The sequence below is a fragment of the Pediculus humanus genome, genomic scaffold, assembly GCF_000006295.1.
Source record: "Pediculus humanus corporis 1103172108194 genomic scaffold, whole genome shotgun sequence".
Lineage (NCBI taxonomy): Eukaryota > Metazoa > Arthropoda > Insecta > Psocodea > Pediculidae > Pediculus > Pediculus humanus.
Window position 1 is genome coordinate 445,722 of NW_002987764.1, and position 21,349 is coordinate 467,070.

A 21,349-nucleotide genomic window follows, 5' to 3' on the forward strand; every position below is an offset into this window, starting at 1 on the left:
TCCCTATTTAATTCTATTTTTTTTCTCTATTTTTCTCTTTCTTTCTTTATCTTTCCCTTCTTTTCCTTTGTCTATTTTTTTCTTCTCTCTTTCTCTCTCTTTTGTCTATTTTTATTTATCTCTCTCTTTTCTCTTGCATTGTCTTTCTCATTTTCATTGTCATTTTTCTCTCTCTGTTTTTCCCTTCCTCTCTATTTTTTTCTCTCTCTCTTTTTCTTATTTTCACTCTCTCTTTGCCTATTTCTTTTTCCTTTTTCTCTCTCATTCTTATCCTCCCCTCTCTTTGTCCCCCTTTGCCTATTTCTCTTTCCTTTTTCTCTCTCATTCTGTTACTCCCCTTTCTCTCTCCCTTTGTCTATTTTTCCTTCCTTCTCTCTTTTTTTCTTTCTTTGTTTCTCTGTTTCTTTCTATTTTTTTTTCTCTTTCTCATTTTATCATTTTCACTTTCTCTTTTTCTATTTTTTTTTCTTTCTCTCTCTCTTTTTCTCTCTTCTCTCTTCAGCCTTTCTCCATTTTTTATTTTTTCAATTTTTCTCTTTTCCTTACTCTTTTTTCTTTGTCTGTTTCAGTTTTTCCCTTTCTTTTCTCTTTCTCATTTTCATTTTTTCATCCCATATTTTTCGTTGAATCTCTCTCTCTTTTTCTTTCTTTGACTTCGTTTATAAATATTTAAAAATATTTAATAAAATGTTTGTTTTTAAGGGTAAAATCCCCTCAAGACATTTTTAATAACTTAACTTATAATTTGAATTTATACTTTTATAAAAACTTTTCATTATCATCTATGTTTTCTTTTTTTTCCTTACCTGCCGTAATTTTCTTTTGACGTTCAATTCCATTTTAAAATAATAATAATAATAATAACACATATATGAATTCACAAAAAAAAAATTTGACCTTGGTTAAACCGAATTGTATATAAACATTTATTCGTAAAATTTTCTACAGGTGGCGATGACGATAATGATGATACAAAAAAAAAACTTTTAGTCGATATCCTCGAGACGTTTATAAATATCCATTTCCGGTTTATCATTTCGAAAAAATTTTCAGATTTATTTCATTTTTTTTTTTTTTTTTGGTTACAGATAACGGAAGCTTTGTCTTTTTTACATTATTCGGGACATGTCCTTCACCGTAACGTTTGTCCAAGTTCGATATTGGTCACTAAAAAAGGAACGTGGAAACTTTCCGGATTGGAATTCACGGGTAAGAAATTTTTTTTTATTTTACAATCTCCATAAAAAAAAAAAATATTTATTTACGAGCAACACGCGCGTACACGCACACGCGTGTATGTACGCACGCGTGTGTGCGTAATAAAAATTTATACGGGTAAAAATGTCACAATAAAAAATTTTTTATTTTTTTTTATTTAAAAGTTGTTATTTTTATTAATAAAAAAAAAAAAAGGAAAAATATGGATTTTTAATAATTCAATTCAAACATCTGTTTACCTTATTACCGTTTTTTTTTATACCTGAAAAGCAGAAGAAAAAATTATCACCGACGCGCGTGTCCGCGTGCGTCAAAAAAAAAACAAATTTTTAACCGTCGTTTTTTTTTTCCGAAGAGCAGCCGTCGAATTTTTACCGTTTATTATTATTATTAGTAATTTGTCGTCTGCTGTTTTTGCTTCTACGAAAATACTTTAAAGAAGATGTAAATTTACGATAAGTAATAAATAAATAAGTTTTTAATGTCGTTTTTTTTTTTTTTTTAAATTCTTTCGTTTAATTGGATGATCGATTTATAAAAAAAAAAAAAATAAAATAAAACGATCGAATCCTCTTATTATTATTATTATTTTCAAATTATTTTAGATACGATTTAATAAAAAAAATGATGATGATGATGATATGAAAGAAATTTCGAGAAAATTCTATAAAAGAAAAAGTTTGTTGATACGACAGGGGAGAAAATTTTTAATGGTGGAATTTGTTAGTTTAGGAAAATTCCGAAAGGTCGCGCTGATGTACTATTTACGTCACACGCGGAATGTTTATAACGAATACGGTTAAATTTTCTTTTTCTTCTTCCGTTTGTTATAAATTGGAAAAAAACCGTTGGAAAAAAAGGAAAAACGTTTTTATTATTATCGATAACAATTCTGGTGTTTCCCTTATTTCGATTTAACGAATGACGCGTTAAAAAATAAAAAAAAGGTTAAGGAAAAAAATTTTTTTTTTTTTTTTTTCACTTTTCTCACGAAAAGAAGATTACGAGATTTACGAAAGAATTATTTATGAAGACGAAAAAAAATTATTATTATCATTATCATTATCATGACTGTTTTTTTATTTTTATTCTTCACTTTCAGAAAGAATGAATGATGCTGATGGTTTGGAACCGGTTTCGTGTACGCCGTGGACATCACGACTTCCTAAAATGGCACAACCGGATTTAGATTATATTGGTAAGTTTATCATCATTATTATTATTAAATTTTTTTCCCGTTCATTCGGAGGGATTTTCTCTGATTTTAACTGGATTCCTTTTTGAGGAACGTAACGTAAACCGTCACATATTTTTTAAAGTGTCGTGCTTCGGTCGATATCATTTTTTCGGGCATTCCTTCGTATATAATTTTATCACTCGGAGATATTTTAAATTGATTTCCGCCATTTTGAAAAACAAAAAAAACTGATAACGGCCGATTTATTGTCTGGTACGATGATCGTTTCCGTATCGAATAAACGGATAAATTTAACGCGAGACTGTCACACGCTTTGATGATGGGGATGATCTCTTGCAATTATGACAGATTCCTCCTTCCCCTTCCTTCCTTCCCCTCTTCCCCCTCTCCCAACGGATTTATTAATATTATTATTATTATTTTGTTAAGTATTCACGTGGCAACGAAGAGTAAACATTGTTGTTGTTGTTAATTAAATTAGTAATAATAATTTTTTTTTTTGGGGGGGAAATGAAATTTTTAAATGAAAAATGATTCGGAAAAGTTTTAAGTAAGTGCGTAAGTGCGTGAGTGTGTAAGTATGTGAGTGCGCAAATATGCAAACGCGTGAGTGCGTGAATGCGTGTAAGAATTTAAATCCTTTTCGAAAAAAAAAAAAGAAAAAAAATTGTTTGTATCCTTTTACGAGATTATCGTCCATTGCATTTTTAATAGAATTTTAAATTATTATATTGAGATGAAAGAGAGAAAGAGGAAGAGAGGGAGAGGAAGAGAGGAAGAAAAGAGAGAGAAAGAGACAGAGAGTGAAACAGAGAGAGAGAGAGTGTCAGAGAGAGAGAGAGTGTCAGAGAGAGACAGAGAGAGAGAGAGGGAAAATTCTTTAAAATTTAATTTCTTTTCGGAATTAAAAAAAAAAAAAAAAATTAATTTATTAATTAATAATGACGATGATGACGACGACGGCCATGATGATAATGATGATGATGATGATTGAAAATTATTATCATCAATATTTATAATAAGATTTTTTTTTTTCTAAGAACAAAAACAAAGGAAAAAAAAAACAGTAATCTCGAATATATTAAAGAAAAAAAAAATAATAAATAAATAAAAATCCTTTGTGCCATTTTTTTTTTTACTTTTTTTTTTTTGAGGTTTTAATTTCAAAAAATTTTCTTTTTTTTTTTTATCTACGTCAGTCGAATGAAAAAAAAAATGGCTGCCACATTTAATCTGACATTTTTTTCTTTTTTTTTTTTTTTTTTTGTTTTCTTCTTTTAATTCGTACCCCCCATACTTTTTTTTTTTTTTTTTAAAAAAAAGGGATTTTAACTGTTGAAAAAAAAAAAAACAAAAAAAAGGAAAGAGAAAAAAAAGGAAAAGAATAAAAGGAAAGGAAAAAAAAAAGAATAAAAATTAAATTTTTTTTTTTTTTTGAACAAAAAAAAAAAATCCACTTTTAAAAACTTCATTCAAGACTTTTTCCTTTTAATTTTTTTTCCTTTTTTCCTTCTTTTTCCCTCTTTTTACTCCTAAACTTTTCTATATATATTTTGTACTTGACGATAATTATTTAATTCGAGTTCTTTTTTTTCCTTTTTCTCTTTTCCCTCCTCCCCTTACTCCCCACTCGTTAACTTTTTTTTTTTTTTCATTATTTTTATTATTTTTATTCACTTCAGGGATAAGCATTTATTATAATTACATAAAATTTATTATTATTATTATTATCATCAATAAAGTCGTCTGCTCTTTAATAAATATTTATTTTTGAAAAAAAAAAAAAAAAACGCGCGAAAGTTTAAAAATAAAAAATAAAATGAAATCCAATGACGACGACGATCCATTCACTTCCGAAATATTTTTTCCGTTAACGTACTCAACGATCAACCAATCAGAAACGTTTTTTCAATAATGACGTCACACTCTCATTATCCAATCTCAACATCCAATGGTTGGAAAATGGTTGTCACAGCTTAATTTTTTTTATTATTATTATTTTTACCAAACGTAAAAAAAAAATAAATTACAATTAAATAAAATTAATATTTTTTCATTCTTTTGAGAGAGAGAGGGAGAAAAAAAATATGTCGTCGTCGTCGTCGTCGTCTGCTTCCACGTTATTTTATTATAATAAAAAATAATAATAATAATAATAATTAAAATTAAAAAAAAAAATTAAAATTTTCACACTCGGTTTATTAATTTTTCTGATTTCACATTAAAACCATTTTAATAATAATAATAATAATAATAATAATAATAATAATAATAATAATAATGATAATTAAATCTTGAGATGATAATTTAAAAACCTCTTTCTCTCTCTCTTCTCTCTCGCGTTAATTAATTAAAACCGTTAAAAAAAAAAAAACAAAAACAAAAACTTTTCATTCATTCATTCATTCATTTATTCACTTTTTTTTCATCTTTACTTTTTAAATTGTTAAATAATAATAATAATAATGATTTTTTACTTAACACGTGGATAATATTAGATGTGAGATGAAAAGTAGTAAAAAGTGTTTAAAAGTATAAAAAATTTATTATTATTATTATTATTGTTGTTATTATTAATCAACTCGTAGTTATTAAAAAAAAAAATAATAATAATAATAAGAAGAAAGTGTAATTATGAATGTTTTTATACCGTGAATCTCATCATCATCATCATCATCGCCGTCGTCGTAAAGTCAAGGAAAAATAATAATAATAATAATAATAATTTTAGGATTCATACTTGGTCTAAGTATTTTTTCTCGCTCTCGTCATCTTTTTTTTTTTAAATTATCCAATTAAATAAAAATTTATTTCTCATTTTGTTCAGTCAACCGACCAACAGGCACAAAAAAGGAAAGGAAAGGGAAAGAGGGAGGGAGCGGGGGCGGGGGAAAAGAAAAAAAATTAATAATACGTGTCAGCAAGTTTTTTTTTTTTTTTTTACATTTTAAACAACGTCTGTCTGTCATTTATTTTAACTATGACGTAATATGACGTAATAATAAATATATATATATGTGTGCCTGGGTGTGCGTGCGTGCGTGAAAAAGAGGATTTTTTTTTTTTTTTAAAAGTAAAATAAAAAAAACGGAAACGAAAAATTTAAATTGATAAATTGATTCAATTTTTTTTTTTTTTTTATTAATAATAATAAGACAAATATACCGGAAGCGAATGGAAAATGAAATTTTTTGGTGATTTCGATTGGATGTAAAAGAAAATTTTGGAAAATGTGAAAGGATGCATAAAAGCGGATATTTGATGCAAGGAAATGTACGACGAATCGAAAAGTAAAAATAGAAAATAGGGAATGGAATGAGAAAGATAGAGAAGATCCAAAAAAAGAAACTAAAGGAGAATTGGGAATAAAAAATGTTGAAATGGGGTTTATGGGGAGTTAGCCGGAAGTGGTGGTGTACAGGAGTACACCACCACTGTTGGGGTGTTCTGGGATTGGATTTTCCACGTTGACTAAGCGTCCGCTAGGGGTAAACCTTCAATTTGGATGCCTTGAGGGAGCCGGAAATAACAAAATTGAGTCTAAAATAGGAAAAATACGAGGCTGCGATTTGAAAAGAAGACAAGTGAACGATCGACGGGATTTGCGACTCCCCGGACATCTCTCTCTCTCTCTGAAAACTCGCATATTATGGGGAAGAGGAAGGAACGATAGGAACAGATCGACACTGACCCACTAAGGATAAAAAGGAGGCAGTAACGGGATCTTCCCACTTTCCCGAGTGTGGTTCTGGTTAAGGAGGGAGTTGGGCCTGAAATGCAGGCTGTACTTCCCCAAACGCTCCTCCTTCCGGAAAACTAAAATTTACAAAACAATTCAAAACCGGAAGTGAAACGTGCCACGTTTTGAAAAAAAAAAAAACAGGAAATAGCCGGAATATGTGAAACGCTTTTCCAAATTCTTCGATGATGAAAAACCAAAAAATTTCAAAAAGAACTAATAAATCTTTTTAAAAAAAAAACTCATATCGCTATTAAATAACTTGTGATGATGATAATAATAATAATAATAATAATAATAATAATAATAATAATAATAATAATAATAATAATAATAAAACCCCGACAAATAAGAGCCTTGTCGTGTTTAATAGTGGAAATAATAATAATAATAACCGTTTTACATTATTGAAAAATGGAGAAGCTGAAGAAGAATAAGACGAAAAAAATCAATCGAAATCGGATAAATTTGAAAATTCTGACGTATTTTAAGATTTTCTCTTGCTGTTGCTCCTGTCGTTATCGTTATCATCGTCGTCGTTTTGTTTTTAAAGTTTCAATAAGAAAATAAAAAAAAAGAAAAAAAGAAAAAAAAGATAGAGAAAAAATAAAATTTTATTACGAAACTGACGTAAAAACAAAACAAGAGAATAATGACTATAAATAAAAAAAAAAAAAAAACAAAAACAAAAACAAAAAAGTTTTACAAAAGGTTTTTGGTTTTGACGCAAGTCATATAAACTCACGTCAGGTAAATAAATGTAAATGAAAATACGTGGGAGAGTGAGAGAGAAAGAGAAAGAGAGACGCCATATTGCTTTTTTCTTTTTTTTTTTGAAAAATTTGATAGGTGTATCGTTCGTATTTTGTTATCGAACGTACACGTTTTTTTTTTCCTCCTACCCTCGCCCACTCCTCCTTCCCCGGAAAAAAAAACATAATTATTATTATTATTAAATTCTTCTGCTCACTTATCATCATCATCATTATTATTTAAAAGTCTTTACAAAATTCTTTTCCGGTTTTTTTTTTTTTTTTTTTTTTTTGAAGGAGAAGAAAAAAAAAAATTTTTTTTCAACTGTGTAAACATAATTCGTTCGACCGCATTGAGAGAGCACTTGTACTTCCGGTTTCTTTATTCACAAGAGACAACAAACAACATGTCGTATTTCAATAAAAAAAAAAAAATCATTTTGTTAATAATAATAATAATAATATATAACAATGTAAAATTATGTGGACATATAATTAAAACGAGTACTCGACGAAACATGACAACAACGACAAACGAAAAAAAATTTTTTTTTGTTTAAACACGTGACGTCATTTCCTTTTTTTTTTGGGAAGGAAAAAAATAAATTTCTTATGCTTAACGTTATTACGAATAATATTCGAATGTGACGCAAAAAAAAGGAAAAATGGAAAAAATGTCGATGATTTGTTAAATTATCTCTCGAAAAATTTGCAAATGGAAAAAAGAAATCGAACGTTCTCGAACAAAAAAAAAAATAAAAAAAAATAAAAATAAAGAAAAAAATTTGAAAATAATGTAAAACGATAATAGCGAAATCGGATAGGAAAAATCTCTCTCTCTCTCTCTTTATATCTTTTTTTTCGTTTATTTATTTATTTTTTTTTTGTCGTGGCAAAAGAAAAAAAAAATCTCCTAATCGGTAAATCAACAAACAAAAATTGTTAAAAATTTGTTTTTTTTTTAGGGGGGGGGGTTGTAAATGTTTTATCGCGTAGGCATAAAATGAATTGCGTGCGTGTGCGTGTGCGTGTGCGTGAACGTGTAAATAGAAAGCAATTGAATATTTTTTTTTCCTGCACGTGTAATAAAAATCATAGGCGAAGAGGGGGAAGTTTATAAAAAAAAAAAAAAAATTTCCCTTTTTTTTTATTTTTTTCCTCTTCATTTTATATTTTGTCGTGTCACTAGGGAAACGAATAAAAAAAAATCATTTATATTATTACGTTTGTTACACTTTAAATAATAATTTTTTTTTCCCCCGTTTCTCACATTCCACTTCCTTATTATTTCTTTTTACACGAAGACTTCTTTAAAAGTCAAAAAAAAAAAAAAAAAAAAAAAAAATTTCCAGTTCTTCAAACTTTTATTAAAGTTTTTTAAAGATAATAATAATGTTTGTAATAATAATAATAATAATTAATTGACGTCGAGGTTCTCAACGATCCGACCAATTGAAAATCATTCACAAAATTGTCACGTTAATGGTGACGTCATTTAAAAAAAAAAAAAAAGTTATTTGAAATTAATCCGATCACTCGATCGAAAGATGGAAATCGATTAAAAAAAAATTTCACGCTGGAAAAAGGCGGCGGGGGGATAGGAGAGGGAGAGGAAAATTTGTTAATTTTTTTTTTTTTGCAATTCGAATTTTAAAATTAAAATTAAAAAAAATTTTTTGGGTCTCAAAAATTTAGGGGGCCCCGAAAAATTGAAAAAAAAAGAGAGAGAGAGAAAATTTTTTTTTTTTCGACATTTTCACGCACATTTCGTTATTTAACCGAATAAATAATAATTTTTTTTTTTTTTTAAATTTTCCGGAATTATAATTAAAAATTTTTAATGACGTCATTTCCGCTTTTCTTTTTTCACACTCCCTCCGCGAGTATGCGCGCGCATTTAACCTCCGATTTGATGTATTAATTTATTTTTTACCAGTTAATTTTTAATCCTTTCGAAATTAATTTTTTTTTTTTAATTAATTTTTCGTTTCGTTTTTTTTTTTTTGAATTCGTCTACTGCTAAAATTATTCTTCGTTATTATTATTATTATTCTTTTTAAATTTCCCGCGTTTTTTTTTTTTTTTTTCATTTCATTTCTTTACTCTTCTTTTTTATATTTTATTTATTTATTCGTTTTTATTTTTTTTCCTTATTTTCTTTTACTTCCGATATAGTCATAATAATAATGATGATAAACGACTAATCACGACCCGGCGTAATACTAATAATAATAAATAAAACTTTTCGTGAATCGAAACCGAAAAAAAAAAAAAAAAACAAAATGTCGACAAACACGATTAATTGACGTGTATACGTATTTGGTTTTGTTGTCTATTAATATAATTTTACGGTCGGTTGATTTAAAACAAAAGCGTAACGGTTTTCGTGACCTTGTACACTCACCCGTGGTGGTGACCTTTTTGTTTATACGTATATTAATCTAATGATGATAACCTTTTATTATCGAAATGGTAATTTAATATTAAAAAAAAAAACGTTTTGTTTGTTTGTTTGTTTTATGATTTATGTTTTTTTTTGTATGTTTCCAGCTCCGGAAGTTCAAAATCAATCAATTTGCAGCATATTAAGCGACATGTTTTCCCTCGGGATGGTCATCTGCGCCATTTTTAATCAGGGACGTGCAATCATACAAGCTAATCACAGCACTTCAACTTATTTAAAACAACTCGATGTGGTGAGTGTAAGAAAGAAATGATTTCCGTTTTTACTTTGTCACGTTTTGATATTTCATTTCCGGTTTCATATAATGTTTTTCCACTTCGTTTTTCGTTTCCTGCCCTGTAATTCGTTTAAGTCATTTTAACGGTTTGAGTCATATTGGATGTGAGAACGTTGGGTCGGTTGTATGTCGTGATGGGTCTTGGGAGGTATCGTCGTACTTATCGACTTCCCACGACACTTTCCCAACTGTCCTTGACCTTCTTATTTATGTTCAGAAACCTTCGTTCGTTTTTTTACTATCGTTTTTTAATTTCTTTGGACTGTTCTCCGGTAAGTTGAAATTGACAACAACCCCACTTCCTCCATCTTTGTCAACGTTTGTTGTTTATCTTCGAATGTTTCGCTCATTGTTCGATATTTTCCCCTTCCTTTCAATTCGAACACGTTACTCTTATCGTTATTACAAAAAAAAATGTTTTTCCACGGTTTTTTTTTTAAATTTTTCGGTCATTTTTTATTAACGTCAACGAACGGTTTTTATCGTTTCAAAAAAAAAATGACGTTTAACATTATGACGTCATCACATTAGACATTTTTTTTTTTTTTGAAAAAAACCCGGAAATTGTGAGATGGATTTTTATTTTTAATATTTTTTTTTCCTCCTCTCTTTTTTCCCCTTCTCCCTTTCGCCTTTTTACCTTTCGCACTCCTCCTACTTTTTCATCCTTCTTCCATTTCCTCCTCTCCCCACCCATTTGATGTAGAAGTCAGAAAAGGTTAAATTTAAAAAATTTTCAAACATTTTTTTGTTTTTTGTTCGGATTTTAAAATTATGAATGAGATTATTATCGGGGGGAGGAAAGTGCCCCGATGTAGTCAACGATGGAATGAAAAATTTTTTATTTTCCTACCTGCGATTTTTATATTTTCAAAAGAATTAAAAAAAAAAACAAAATGGCGTCGGAATTGTTTAATTTTTTAAATACGAGTCGCGTCGTTATTTTTTCTTTTAATTGTCAAAAACATTTTTTTTTGTGAAAAATTATACATTACTTAGATTATTCTTCAGGAAGAGGAAGTGGAGGAGAAACGGGGGGGGGGGGCAAGGAGAGGACGGAAACGGAAGAGGATTAAATATTTGCTGATGTTTGCTGCAGTTAAGGATTAAATTTTACAAAAAAAAAAAAAAAATTTTTAAATACGCCGCTAAATTTTTTTCCCCGCAAAAAAAAAGAAGGAAATTTTCTTCTGCTTTTCTTGAAACAGGTTTTTAAAAAAACGAATCATTATTATTATTATTATTAAGGCGTTCATTTTGAAAAGAAAAAAAAATGAAAGAAGATGGAAAAAGTTTAAAAATGAAAAAAAAAAAAAAATTATGTAACGAAATTGGAAAATATTATAACGTAATTTATTTATTTAAAAAAAAAAACAAAATGGCGTCGTAATTTTATTATTATTATTATTATTTTATCGTGTGCAGATCGAAGAACAAATAAGAAACATTTTACCAAAAATTCCGATTCCGCTACAGGAAGCGGCATTAAGATTGGCGAGTAAAGATTCCCGACAACGTCCAACAGCTCAATTATTATCACTCATTAAATATTTCAGGTATTTAATTTTTTTATTCATTCATTCATTCATTCAATCAATCATTCAATCATTCACGATTTAAAAAAAAAATTTTTTTCAGCGATCCTGCCGTTCACGCTCTCCAATTTTTAGACGTGATCAAGATGAAAGATCCATCGCAAAAATCACATTTTTATAGGAATACGTTAAAGGAAATGCTTCCTTACATTCCGAAGGTAAGAAAAAAAATTTTTTTTTTTTTTTTTTTTTTACTTACGTCAAAACCGGAAACGCGTCCGCCATTTTTATTTATTAACAATAATAATAATAATAATAATTTTTAAAAGTGAATAAAAAAAAAAAAGCGAGGGCGTAAATTAAAAAAAAAAAAAAAAATATTCTTTTTCGAAATCTCTTTAAACTTTTTCTTTTTTTTCTTTTTTTAATAAAAATCGTAATAATAATAATGATGATAATAATAATGACGATGATGATGATAATAATAATAATAATATCACGTTTAATTTAAAATTTTCATTTTTTTTTTTTTTGCGTAAGATTAAAACGAAATAAAAAAATTTTTTTTTTTTATTTTTCTCTAAAAGTTTTAAAGTTAAATTTGAAAAAAAAAATTGGGGGGAGGGAGGAAGAAAGGAAAAGGAAGGGGTCGCGCTTTACCTTTCGTTTAATTTTCTTAAGATTAATTTTTAATACACGTTTTTTTTTTTGTTGCAATTCGTTACTTTTTACTAAATCATTATTATTATTATTATTATTAATATTATTATCATTATTATTATTACTATACATGTTTGGAAATGAAGGATATTATTTTACTTTATTAAAAGAAGTGAAATAGAAAAACGAGAAGGAAAGTTTAGAAAAAAGAAAAGTCAAAGAAGATTCATTTGTTAATTTTTTAATACCAATAATGATAATAATAATAATAATGATAATAATAATAATAATGATAATGATGATGATGATGAAATTTAATTTCGTTTCCTGTGACGTAATTTACCGAAAAATTTTATTTTTATGAATTTTTACGTTTAATACTAATAATAATAATAATAATAATAAAGGAACGATAATAATGATGATGATGATGATGATGATGAATTAAGAAGGAAAAGTTATTATTATTATTAAAAATAATAATTAAGTTAAATTTTTTAAATAAACGTCATTAATATTTTTTTTTTACATAATAAATTTTACGTATGAATTAACCTTTAATTATTATTATTATTATTATTATTATTATTATTAATATTAATATTATTATTATTATTATTATTATTATTATTATTATTATTATTATTATTATTATTATTATTATTATCATCATCATCATCATCATCATCATCATCATCATCATCATCATCATCATCATCATTGTCGTCGTCGTCGTCGACATCGTCGTCTTTATTGAAAATATTTCTTTAAAAAAATAATTAATACATTTTATTATTATTATAATTATTATTATTTAATGACATGGGTTTCTTTCAAAAAAAAAAAAAAACATTTTTAAACTAATTAAAATTTTTTCTTTTTTATAAAAAAGAGAATGAGGGGAAGAGAGAGAGAGAGAAGCGAAAGAGGAGGAGGCATTTATCAACAAGTTTTTTTTTCTCTGATAGTTCCATTAAAAAAAAAAAAATGAAAAAAATAAAAAAGATAAGGATGAGATTGAGAGAAAAAAAAAATATTCTGAGAGAGAAAAAGAGAGAAAGAGAGAAATACTGTAAGGAAAAGAAAAATAAAGAGAGAGAAAGTGCAAAAGATACAAACGGGAAAAAAGAAAGAGAAAGAGGAATGAATAGAAAGAGGAGGGCAGACTGAAGAAAAAGAGAGAGAGAGAGAGAGAAACTGAAAGGAAAATAGCGACTGGATTGAAAATGGAAGGCAGAGAGAAAGAGAGAGAGAGATTGAAAAAAAAAAAACAGACGAAGAGAGAGAATAGGGAGGAAAAAAAGGAATCTAAAAAAAAAATATAAACGAAATAAAAAAGAGAAAGAGAGAGATAGAAAGAAAAATTGGGAGGAAAATAGCGACGAAAAAAGAGAAAGAGAGAGGGCGGGAGAGGGGAGGGGAGAATGAAAAAAAAAAAACTAAAAGAGATAGAAACGGAACAAGAGACAGTAAAGAGATAGAGATGTAGGAAAAAAAGAAACGAGAAGGTGTCCTCATTAAAAAACTTTTTTTTTTCTTTTTTTCCTTTTTCTGTAATTGCCCCCCAGTAAAAAAAAAAAAGGAAAGAAAAAAAAGGAAATTTTTTTTTTTTCCGAGGAGCTTCGAGGAACATTCGAATGAATTCACTTCATTAAATACCCATATATATATATACACATAATTGTCAATGAACCAACATAAACAATAAAAAAAAAAAAACCTTTGATTGATATGGCAAAATAAATCAATTACCTTCATCATTTCCTTTTTTATTTTTTTTTCCTTTTTTTACTTCAACCACAAAGGAAATTTTTTTTTTTTAAATTCGAAAGACTCTTTTATTTTAAATAATTTAAAATAATAAAAAAAACCGTTAATTAATTTTTTTCGTATTTAAACAAAAAAAAAAATTCATTTGATTTTCCTTTTATTCCTTTCCTTTTTCCCTTAATTCGTTTCCTTTGTGTATTTTCTTTTTATTTATAAAACTTAACCGTATATTCATGCGCGGAAAAAATTATTTATTTAAGAAATAAATAACAAACAAAAACATTTCAAACCTTTGAGAGAAAACATTAAAAATTAATATTTATACTTTTGAATTTAAAAAAAAAAAAACAATTTTTCATTGTCAAAAAACGTCAACCAATCAAAATCAATGATTTATATTTAAATTACAAAAAACTTTAACGTTTTTATTATTATTATTATTATCATTATCATCATCATCATTATTAATATTTTTTTTGTTCGTTTTTCGAGTAATCAGGTAGCAAACGAAATTCCCGCGAAAATTTTATAATTTTTTTTTGTTTTGTTTTTTAAACATTTCTAATGTTTATCGTCGTTTAAATTTTTTCGATTTCGCGCCTTTTTTTTAACTAAAAAATTTCATCACTTCCGGTTGACGGCGGTTGCGACGTCTACGGTGTCGGCGACGGCACGGAAAATACGCCATTTTGTTATTAAATTAAATCGTCGGATAAAAATTTTTAATTTTTGTTTAACGTTACGTTTGTTTGTTTGTTTAGAAACTTTGGTTTCAACACGTTTGGCCGTGTTTGCAACAGGAAATGAAAACTCAAGAAGTTTTAGCGGCGGTTCTCCAACCGATCATTTTTCTCGTACAGGAAACGACGTTGGAAGAATACGAAACAATCATATTGCCTTATTTCAGGTAGAGTATAAAAAAATTTTACCCCCCCCCCTCAATTCAAATTTTTTTCCCGCCTTTTTTTTTAAATTTTTTTTTTGTTTTGTTCAGAACGGTTTTTTCGATACCGAAATCGATACAGGCGACGGTAACGCTTTTGGAAAATCTTCACGTGATTTTAGAAAAAACTCCAAGAGACGACATAAGGTCGGAAGTGTTGCCAATGTTGTATAATGCCTTCGAGAGCGCCACCATTCAAGTTCAGGTATTTGTTTTTCCGGGGAGAAAATCTCCCCCCCTCACTCTTAATCCGACGGAAGTCGGTATGGATGTAAAAGAAAAAATAGTGGAGTGTTTTATATTTTTAATTACCGACGGTTAAATTATTTACATTTTGTCATGAAAATCATGCGCCCGCCATTTTTTTTTGGTCTGCGACAAGAAAAAAATTTCGAAACGGAAGCGGAAAGGAGAGAGAAAAAGAGAAATAGAAAAAACATTTTTTTCAATTTTTTCTTTTACATTTTTTTTGTTTTTTTTTTTGTTTTTGTAACCTTTTTTCGCTTCGATTTCTCCAGTATTTCACTTTGCCCCCCCCCCCCCATTTTCCCTTCCTCTTTCTCTCTCACTCTCTCTCCAGTCTCTCCTACAAACGACACAAAAAAAAAAACTGGGAAATAATTCCGACTTTATTTATTTCTTATTAATCTTTTTCTTTTATTTATTTATTTTTTTTTTGTGTTTCGTTGTCAGTTTTTTTTTTTTTTTTATTAACTTTTGGAAAAGTTAAACGAGAGGAGGAGTTTTGGAGACAGCTGGAAATTATTATTATTATTATTATTATTATTGTTATTAAACTTTATAAGGTATCGATGTCGTTTTCCTTTTTGATATTTATTTACTTTTAATTTTTTTTTAATTTTTATTTTTTCATTTTGTTTTGGAAAATCGAAAAGGAGAAGGAGAAGGTAGGAAAAGAAAGGGAAAAGGGGAAAAGGAGAAAGGGTCGATCCTGGAAAAAAAAATTTAATGGAATTTATATCCGTCGAGATTAAAATTAAAAAAAAAAAAAATGGGGAAGGGGGTTAAAAAAATAAAATGGCGAGATGATGTTTTTATTTATTTTATTTTTTTGCACTGTTTCGAATTTAAAAAAAAAAAATTTTTCCAGCAATTAAATTTACGCGCGTTTTTTTTTTTTGTTTTCTCCAGAGTTCAGCTTTGGTGGCCGTGACCCACGTGTCGGAATATTTAGACGAAACAGCAATTAAAAGAATGGTTTTACCCAAAACAAAACTCGTTTACGAAAAAAATTCAACGGATATAAAAATCGTATTGAACGTTCTTCTCTGCCTGGAAAAATGTCTCAACAGACTGGACAGAACGATGATAATCGATGAAGTTCTTCCATTGCTCTGGGATGTACGACTCCAGGACCCAGAGATAATACTCAGGGTTGTAAGTAAGTGATTTTTAAATCTCTTTTTTTTTTTTTGTTATGTTGGTATTTTTTTTTTTTTTTTTTACATTTTTCCCACGGAAAAATCTCGCGAACGTCGGAAAATTAATTAACGAAAAAATTAACCGGAAATGATTTTAGAATTTAAACATTTTAATTAAAATTTTTTTTTTCTATCGTTTAAAATTTTGTGGTTGTGTTTGTTTGTGACGTCATCATTCATGTGTTTTTTTTTTGGGGGGGGGTTATTTCCTTTTTTTCGAAAGTAACTTTTTCCGGGCATTAATCGTTTTTTTTTTTTTTTCAAATTACATTTTAAGATTAAATAAATAAAATAAATAATAATTCGAATGTTTCGCACATACGACAAACACCCGAACAAACAAACGAACAAACAAACGAACAAACATACAAACGAAAATACGAACAAACAAACACCTATCGAATCCGTGATTGTTAAAAAATTTTTAAATGGATTTGTTTTTAATTAAATTTTCATGTACGCTTTTTTTTTTTTTTTACTAAACCGGAAGTAAGTGTTGTTACAACAATAAATTCATTTCCGTTGTCGAATTTGTTTGTTTGTTTTTTGTTTTTTTTTTTTAAACCCTTCATTTTGTTTAAAAAAGAAAAAAGAAAATGAAAAAATTTTTAAACTTTTATTTTCCGACGGTGAAAAAAATTTTACAAAAAAAAAAAAAATAGGGGGGTTTGTTTAAACAAACAAACAAACCAAAAAGAAAACAATATTTTCGTTTTTCTTACATTATCCTTAACCTTCACCGTGTTTTTTTGTGTTTTTCTAAAACACAATGCCTGAGAAAATTCTCACGGCGAAAAACATACAAACAAACGTGTTGACTTAACAAACAGTTACAAAAAGGCGGGGGGAGGGGGTTTAAACCTGTAAGTATACGTATAAGTCACGTTTCCGCATAAAAAAAAAAAAACTTTTATTATTATTATTATTTTTTACGAACGAACAAACAAACAAACAACAATTTTCAGTTTTATTTTTTATTTTTTTTTAATATCATCCGCCATCTTTATTTATTTTATTTTTTATTTTTTAAATAAAATAAATAAATGAAAAATTTATTTATTTATTTATTTTATTAATTAATTATCGATTTTTTTTTCAATTCGATTCGATTCGCGTTTGATAATGATAACAATGATTAAAAAATTGTTTTTAGTTTGTTTACCTTCCGCGCACCCCCTCCCTCCATTTCTCAACCCGCAAAAAAAAAAAATTTGCCGCGAGTAATAAAAGACGACAAAAAATAAATAAATAAAATAAAACTACGTCACACGATTGTTGTCGTTGTTGTTGTTGTTATTTTATTTATAAACAATTTTTTTTTAAAAATTGTTATATATAAGTACGAACAAACAAACAAACAAACAGACATAAATTTTTTTTCTTTCCTTTTTATTATTATTGAATCGTTAAAATTCGTATAAAAAATAAAATTTTTTTATGCTTTTTTTTGCTATTCAAACTTAAAAGCCCTCATAAATTTTTTTTTTTTTTTTATATGTTTTTTTAATCGAAAATTAAATATTTGTTTATCATCATCATTATTATTACTATTATTATTATTTTACACATGTACGTAAATTTTGGTTTTCAAACAAACAAACAAACAAAACAAAAAAAAATAGTAATCGTTTGTTTGTTTTTATTCGGTTTTCCTTTCGAGTGATTACATTTTCTCTTACCATTTTTTTATTGTAATTTAAAAATTAATAATAATGATAATGATTATACTAACGATGATGATGATGATAATGATGATTTTTCAGTTACAAATAACTCATTAAAAATAGTCAAACAATCTCCCGGAATTTAATTATTAGAGAACGTGGGAAAAGAGTTGTCGTCACGATAATAAATGTCAAAAATTGTTTTTCGTGTTTGTTTTCTGTTTGTAGGTATATACAGGCTCATGTTGAGCGATAAAAAATACGGTCTTTCCGTTAATTTAATGGCAACACGTGTGATGCCGTCGCTTCTCCCTCAAACAGTCAATCCATCATTAAATCTCGATCAGTTTACGATATTGTTGGAAGTCTTACAAGAAATGTTGGATCACATAGACAGGTAATTGAGAGAAAAGCAGCCATTTTGTTTTTGTGCGCGCGGGAAAAATTTTTTTACTACTTTAATTAATTAATCGTCTTGTTGTCACGTCAGGAATCAAAGGAATAAATTAAAATTGGATAATTTATCGCTGCCGAGTCCGGAAAGGCACAGACCTTTGAGACATCAAATGAGTTCTGATAACATGCACGTTCCACCTTTCAACATACCTAATCTGAGAATCGAACATAGGAAAACATCGAGCGCGGAAGACATGGCAAGAAAAAATTCGACAGGTAAGTTGTGTTTGTTTGTTTGCTTGTTTGTTTGTTTGCTACGTTTGTTTGTTTATTACGACGCCGACGGTGTTATTCGCGTTGTCGTTTTATTTTATTTACGAACAAACATTTTTTTTCCTTTTTTTTTTTTGTTGTCGTCGGATTCGAATTACAAAAGTGAATTTTTTTTCCGTTTTAATTGTAACGTGAGAATGTATTATTATTATTATTATTATTATTTTATAATCGTTTTTTTTTTACGTCGGACGATTTCGTATTTAGATTTTTTCTAAAAAATTCTCATGTTGCGAAAAATTTTTTTTTTCGGTACGTTCGGTTTTATTTTATTTATTTTTACACTTTCGTTAAAAATTTCGACGTCGTCAGCTGTAAAAACTTTTGTGATTCGATGTCGTCTGCTGTAATTTTTTTGATAAGGAATAATTCGTTATTGAATGATAACAAAAAAAAAAAAATTAACTCGCGGTTTTCACAAGCGTAAATATTTTTTTGTTTACGTAGAAAAAAAATTCTCTCTTCTGATTGGTCGGATCGTTCCGTCCGTCTTAATTTTTTTTTTTTTTCGCCCGAAAATGAGTAACGATTATTTTAAAATTTCACTGGAAAATATCTTTATTATTATTATTATTATTGTATTTTGTTAATGATTACCAAACGCAAATACGTTTGATTGTAGTGAGAGGAGGAGGGCAGGAGGGGGCGGAAATTAGTAAGCAGGAGGAGGTCGTTAATCGGATATAAAATTTTTTTAATTCTAACAATAATCTGTTGACCTTATCATTAATTATCATTATTATCATTATTATTATTATTATTATTATTATTTAATTATAATTTCGAATCGATAGATGAAATATTTTCATTGACGTTATCCAAAGGATTTTTATCCTCGACATCACCGACGACGACGAGGGTTTTAGTCAAATTATCATTTTTAACTTCTTCGTCGATTTTGTCACACGCGATCGATATCATCCTGTTTGTCGTTTTTTTTATTTTTTTACCACCGCCGCCTTTGATCCGATCATCATCATCATCGTCATCGTCGTCGTCGTCGTCGTCGTCGTCCTCTTCCTCATCCGTGAGAGAATGCGACGACGATTTTTTATTGGTAAATTTCACGGAGTTGGAAGCGGTCCACGAGAGAGACAATTCGTGATCTTCGTGTTGTTTAATATTACGGGACGAAGAACAAGGTTCGGATTTCAATTTATTTTTCGCGTTAAAAATTTTCGTTTTGTTCGATGATGAGGGAGGGGGTTGAAAAACGGTTTGCAAAATGAAATCTTGAAATCTCTGACAGTAAAAATCCGGACGGTGAACGGATATGGAATCCTTTTCGTAAAAAATCGATTTGAGAGTGTGTTCTAATTTTTTACGAAGTTGGTAACTCTGTAAAATATCTATTATGCCCACGAAAAGGAGCAAGGGTTCACCGGAAGGGGTTTTCGCGGGTATTCCCGTTTCGAGTTCTGCGGCGTTCAATTCGTTTCTATCCATGTAATAAACGGCGAGTAAAAGGGAATAGTCGATGATTTTAAAACTTTCCAAAACTCTGCAATCTCTTTGCAATGCTTGGGAAAATTCCGCATAAGTATCCCGATCGAGGAGTAAACCCTCGGGATAATGTTCGATAAAATCTAAATCCTTATAAGTCGGAAATGTTTTTCTCAATTCCGATTGCGTTGCTTTACGTTTGTTCGTCGAACCTTTCAAATCGTATTTTTGATGTATTATTGCGTTTGTCGGTATCAAATTGTTCATGACTAATATTCTTATGTTTTTATTACCCCCGCTGTAATTGTAAAATCCGAAAAATTTAGGGAGGAGAGTTTTAGGGTTTTGTGTGAGATTCAAATAGTAACCGGGTAATAATTTGAGTAAGAAATCGCTTTCCCTTTGCTGAGCCGTTTTCAATATGAACGTATCGTCGTGCGTGACGTAAAAAATTGAACCCGAAGAACCGGAAGTTTCCAATTGTTTCAACGGTTCCGAACACATCGACCTTATGAAATCGATTGTTTTTATGTTGAACAAACCGCGGAAATATTTAAATGCAACGGGTGCATAATCGTAAAATTTAAATTCCTTACCGTAATTTGTTGTGGTTGTTGTGTTTGTCGTTGTCGTTCCATCATCGTTTTGAAAAATTATACTTTCGAAATTCATAAAATCTTCGATCAATAAATCACGGGATGGTTTTAAATCGACGGAAGAAACCGTTTGTTTTATGGCCGTTTGTATCGACGTCATAATTTCGCAATCTGGAGTTCTTCTGAATCTTAAAAAACCCGACGACGATGATGATGATGAGGCCGTCGTCGAGGATTCCGATGAATCCTTCCTGTGAGTGATTGGTTTACTACCATCCTCAATCATATTATTATTATTATTATTAGTTATAATAATAATTGTGATAATAATAATGACGATGATGATAGTTCATCGATCCGCACCTTATCATTTTTATCATCGTATTTACACGTCACCGTTAATAATTTTATTATATTATTATTATTATATATTAATATTATTATTATTACTTACTAGTTTTTATCGTCATTATTTAAAAATCTACATTTAGTTGTTAATAAATAAATCGAGGAGTTACATAAAATTAAAAAAAAAAAATTAAAATAAAAAAAATAAAAACATTGTCACATTTTGAATTTTGTTGTTTACATGTTGATGACCTACTACTACTGCCACGTTTCGTTTCGAATGCCTCCGCGATTTTTCTTTTTTTTAAACTTCTTTTTAACTAATTTACGATGAAGAATAAAATAAAATAAAATAAAAAAGTTTTAAGTCGATAAATTCGTCGTTAACGGCGTCGTTTGTTAAAGTGTGTTAAATGTTATGTGTGACGTAAAAAACTACTAAAATTTGACTCCAGACTCTGGGGTGTTAGGAGGATGGTGGTTCGGTGCGAGTCCCTCGTCTCCGGATAGTAATTTCCTTCGGGTGCATAACGCATTCCCGAATCGACGTCTGTCCGACAACCAACTCATG

At 28.4% G+C, this 21,349-nt stretch overlaps 2 protein-coding genes across 2 annotated transcripts; one reads left to right on the top strand and one right to left on the bottom strand.

Annotated features, from left to right (window-relative positions):
• Positions 1–11,329: 11,329 nt before the first annotated feature.
• Phum_PHUM427030 (uncharacterized protein) lies at positions 11,330–18,609 on the top strand (the record flags this gene model as incomplete). The annotated part of the gene is made up of 6 exons (XM_002429251.1): positions 11,330–11,401; positions 14,375–14,520; positions 14,608–14,761; positions 15,709–15,958; positions 17,891–18,059; positions 18,153–18,609. 6 exons carry the CDS (start codon positions 11,330–11,332, stop codon positions 18,607–18,609), a joined length of 1,248 nt encoding a protein of 415 aa, XP_002429296.1.
• A 556-nt stretch (positions 18,610–19,165) lies between these two features.
• Phum_PHUM427040 (phosphatidylinositol-4-phosphate 5-kinase type I, putative) lies at positions 19,166–21,348 on the bottom strand (the record flags this gene model as incomplete). The annotated part of the gene is made up of 2 exons (XM_002429252.1): positions 19,166–20,707; positions 21,229–21,348. 2 exons carry the CDS (start codon positions 21,346–21,348, stop codon positions 19,166–19,168), a joined length of 1,662 nt encoding a protein of 553 aa, XP_002429297.1.
• Between the last annotated feature and the right edge of the window lies 1 nt (position 21,349).